The sequence below is a fragment of the Fulmarus glacialis genome, unplaced genomic scaffold (assembly GCF_000690835.1).
Source record: "Fulmarus glacialis isolate BGI_N327 unplaced genomic scaffold, ASM69083v1 scaffold12739, whole genome shotgun sequence".
NCBI lineage: Eukaryota > Metazoa > Chordata > Aves > Procellariiformes > Procellariidae > Fulmarus > Fulmarus glacialis.
The window spans coordinates 20,097-24,451 of NW_009233900.1; the positions used below are offsets into that span (position 1 = coordinate 20,097).

General features: G+C 36.0%; 1 protein-coding gene across 1 annotated transcript in view; it reads left to right on the forward strand.

Annotated features, from left to right (window-relative positions):
* Nucleotides 1–4,077, forward strand: part of HERC4 (HECT and RLD domain containing E3 ubiquitin protein ligase 4) — a 22,004-nt gene extending 17,927 nt beyond the window's left edge. Inside the window, exons 16-18 of the mRNA XM_009585477.1 lie at nucleotides 1,913–2,096; nucleotides 2,690–2,792; nucleotides 3,710–4,077. Of these exons, the coding sequence (XP_009583772.1) occupies nucleotides 1,913–2,096; nucleotides 2,690–2,792; nucleotides 3,710–3,918 (496 nt within the window). The 3' untranslated portion in view covers nucleotides 3,919–4,077. The remainder of the gene's footprint in view (nucleotides 1–1,912; nucleotides 2,097–2,689; nucleotides 2,793–3,709) is intronic.
* The last annotated feature ends 278 nt before the right edge of the window (nucleotides 4,078–4,355 follow it).

Here is a 4,355-nt window from a genome sequence, read left to right on the forward strand (position 1 = left end):
AAACCCCCACATAGCCACGTGCAGTGACAGTACCTCCCACAGTGGAGTGAGTTTTATCCTCCTGACTTAACCCTACCATTAACAAGTGCAATCACCACCTATAGCTGTTGCACTGTTTTGTTTTGTTTTGTTTTTAAATCCTTGCCTTATAGCTGAGGATTTGTGATACTTTATCTTAAACACAATAGCTTTGAAGTTCTCTGGTGGTAGTTTGGTGTTCTGTCACAAAGTGACAGTAAAATTGGAGTTGAATTATGAGAAAAGTTTCAGGGTGCCCATGGAAGGTATGCTGCACTGTCATCACCAATTGTCTTGCTGCAATGAAGAATTCCTGTTTCTCAAGATCCAAATATTCCATGATGCTTTAATTCAGTTTTTAAAATATTAACATAGGGTATAATAATGCTAATTAGTTTATTACTATGAATTTTCTCTGGAGCAGCCTTTCCTTCCACGGTTACACAAGTTACCTGCCTCTCTGTTAATTACATAGTGTAATGGATATCTCATTGAGTGCTGGAAGAGGAGGAATGTGATTCACCGCTTTGCTCATCTCCAGTATTTTCAGTTCAACAACTTTAATAAATGTATCGTTAAAATGTGTTTAGATGATTCTTTAAATTATTGGTGGTGTTATTCAAATACTGTGGATGTTGTTCAAATACTGTGGGTTTTCACAGAGAAAGTATGTTGGTAGGATAACTGTAGGATCACTTATAGATGTGAAGTCACTCTGCCAGTGTAGAAATGAACAGTGTTAACTAGGCTTGATTAAAATGGTAATTAAAAAAAAAATCATCATCATAAATACTGTATCACATCAAGGAATTTTAGTTCTCCCCCTAACTGCTGCAAAAGATGATGTTTCCAACAAGATATGAGAACTCCTTGTACCAAAGCACAAATAACAGACAGCCTGTTTTTCAGTATCCTAGCTCCTTTGCACTGATCTTTCTACTGTATAGGACTGAAATGTCTGTTTGAAGTTGATTTGCATTTTCAATGCAGATATGGTAATCTTTTTAATTAAAAAATACGGCAGCGAGTTTGACTAGTCGGTTTCAGGACACTGCATGTAATTCAAGCCTTTAAGCTTGTTGCCGTTCAGTCCAATTCACTGCAATGCATACAAATAAGAGAAATGTTTATAGTGCCTGAAATAAATAACACTAAATGTTACTGGTTTTCTGTCGCACATTACGGACTCTGTCTTTGGGGGCGTGGAGGGGAAATACATTTATGTTCCATTTTCATTGAGGTTGTCTTCACTGTGGTGATAACATGAAGCAGAGAATATAATATATTAGGATCCTTTTTGTTTAACTTTCAATGCTGTGTTCTATACAGAAATGGCTACTGTTTCATTGATAGAAGGGTGACGTGCTTTCTTCCCCCCCCACTCCCCCCCCCATTATTTTTTTCTTCTTTGTACAGGCAAGATTTTGTAGATGCGGTTTTTCAGTATCCTAGCTCCATTTTCAATGCAGATATGGTAATCTTTTTAATTAAAAAATACGGCAGTGAGTTTGACTAGTCGGTTTCAGGACACTGCATGTAATTCAAGCCTTTAAGCTTGTTGCCGTTCAGTCCAATTCACTGCAATGCATACAAATAAGAGAAATGTTTATAGTGCCTGAAATAAATAACACTAAATGTTACTGGTTTTCTGTCGCACATTACGGACTCTGTCTTGGGGGCGTGGAGGGGAAATACATTTATGTTCCATTTTCATTGAGGTTGTCTTCACTGTGGTGATAACATGAAGCAGAGAATATAATATATTAGGATCCTTTTTGTTTAACTTTCAATGCTGTGTTCTATACAGAAATGGCTACTGTTTCATTGATAGAAGGGTGACGTGCTTTCTTCCCCCCCCACTCCCCCCCCCATTATTTTTTTCTTCTTTGTACAGGCAAGATTTTGTAGATGCGTATGTGGATTACATCTTCAATAAATCTGTGGCTTCCTTATTTAGTGCATTCCATGCAGGCTTCCACAAAGTATGTGGAGGTAAAGTTCTTCAGCTCTTCCAGCCCAGCGAGTTGCAGGCAATGGTGATTGGGAACACAAATTATGATTGGAAAGAATTGGAGAAGGTAAGAACCATAGTTAGCTATTTGTTTCATATATTTCTAATTTCAAGATGCAAAAGCAAAATCTTGAGGTGTCCTTTTGAGCTCTGTTTTAATTAATGTGACTTCCAGCCTTGATTGGGTTGACTGCATGATTAAGTAGCTTCTTTTTAAAATGTCAGTGAATGAAGACACTAAAACATTATTTACCTTCCTGCTTAACGTTTTCCCATCTAATTTCTGAAGGAGATCAGACTTAGAAGGAGAGAGAGGAAGAAAAATCCAGAGAACCAAAAGGCAGCTGTATACAATGTATTATATTAGAAGGGGGAAAGGTGAACTAAATGCACACAGTTAATAAAAGTAAATATTCTTAATTGCCAAAACTCACTGTGAGAGTTTGTCACTACTTCATTGGGATTGAAAATGCTTTGGAGTACCTGCATCTGTCCATATAGTTGAGATCAGACTGAACAGCTGAAGAAAATTGACCAAGGAAAACAGTAGTATGTTACTTGCAGTATCCCTTTACACAAACCTCATTCAGTCTACTTTAATGTCAGATTATCCTACTAGTTCTACATGCGAACAATAACCTAATTTCCTGCTCATTTTAGAATACAGAATACAAAGGAGAATACTGGGCAGACCATCCTACAATTAAAATATTCTGGGAGGTTTTTCATGAGTTGTCTTTGGAGAAGAAAAAACAGTTTTTGCGTAAGTATTTGAAACCACTTCACAGAAGCTGCTAACTGAACAGGATCACTCTGATTTCAGGCTCTTGCTATATGAGGGCAGACGTAAGTATTTGTCTATAATGATGTGATTAACTTTATTTGGAAGTAAAAAATCATAGTAGAAGAAATAGAGCTTGTCTGTGATTTTGCTGGGGTTGTCCCCAGTAATTCTGGTTAGTGGGCAGTTACAAGATTGCAGTACACCAGACCAGCATTAAAAAAATAAACAAATTAAAAAAAAACCCCAAACCTGAAAAGAACCGACAACATAAACTGCTAGCATCATTTATCTGATGACTAGGATTTTTTTCTGTCTTTTGACATAAAGTTCAGATCCTCCAGTTTTGTCATGGCACATGGATGGAATTTTGGAGTTATAACTGATTGTAAATACCTCAAGGTACTGATACGAATAGAAACGTACAGGGGAGAAACAAAGTTACGGAAGCTTCCTGTGAACGAGCTTTTGTTGAGAATAGATCATAGATTAGTTTCCAATTCAGATAAATTTCTTATTGAAAAAACTAATTCTGTGTATTGCAAATGCTTGGTAAAGGCATAGGCAATGGATTTTAAATAACAAATTCTGATGCATGAAGAACTTCCTCCTTTTTTTTTTTTTTTGAGGACTGTTTGGTTTCATATGCTAAAATGAAATGTTTTCCTTTATATATCACTTGTGGTGTTGCAGTTAAGAGTTCATATGTGTAAGCTGGAGATCGGGTTAAGCCATTATTCCCTGTTTTTCAAACTTACCAGAACAATGTCGGTGTGAAAAGCTAACCACTGCTGGAATAATTAAAAAATGGAAATACCGATTAGAACTGCATATATGACATATAAAATGTTAGTCTTAAACTACTTTCAAGACCTTGTTTGTTTGTTTTTTCTTGGCAGTGTTTCTGACAGGCAGTGATCGTATTCCAATTCTTGGAATGAAGTGTCTTAAACTAGTCATCCAACCAACAGGAGGTGGAGAAGATTATCTTCCGGTAGCTCACACTTGCTTTAATCTTCTTGATCTTCCAAAATACACAGATAAAGAAACCCTAAAATCTAAGTTGATCCAGGCTATAGATCACTACGAAGGTTTCAGTTTAGTATAACTTCAGAAATGAGAGTTCTGTGTAACGTGGGATCATTAAACTAACTTTTTGTGTCTTTCTTGTGGTGGTAAATTCAGTGGATTAAATGATGGAGTTGATAATATAACTGATTATTTGCGAAAACGTTCAGTCGTACGGATATTCATGGGAGCCAAAAAACATTTACAAAAATGAGGAACTGTCTTAATACATACCTTCTTGTACAGAACCATGTGGATTTTGCCATCTTACAATAAAAACGAGAGTATTGTGAATGGGAGTCAAGTTTCACTAACATGTATTAACATTTCACCTTATGCAAACAATTTGGCGTGTGAGTGCATGAGAGACTTGCTTAAGTTTTACAAATCACTTAGAACATTTAACTTTTTCCCTGATAAATTCACTTGGTAACTTTTCATTTTGTAAATAATAAATTTTTGTGATAAAATAATTAT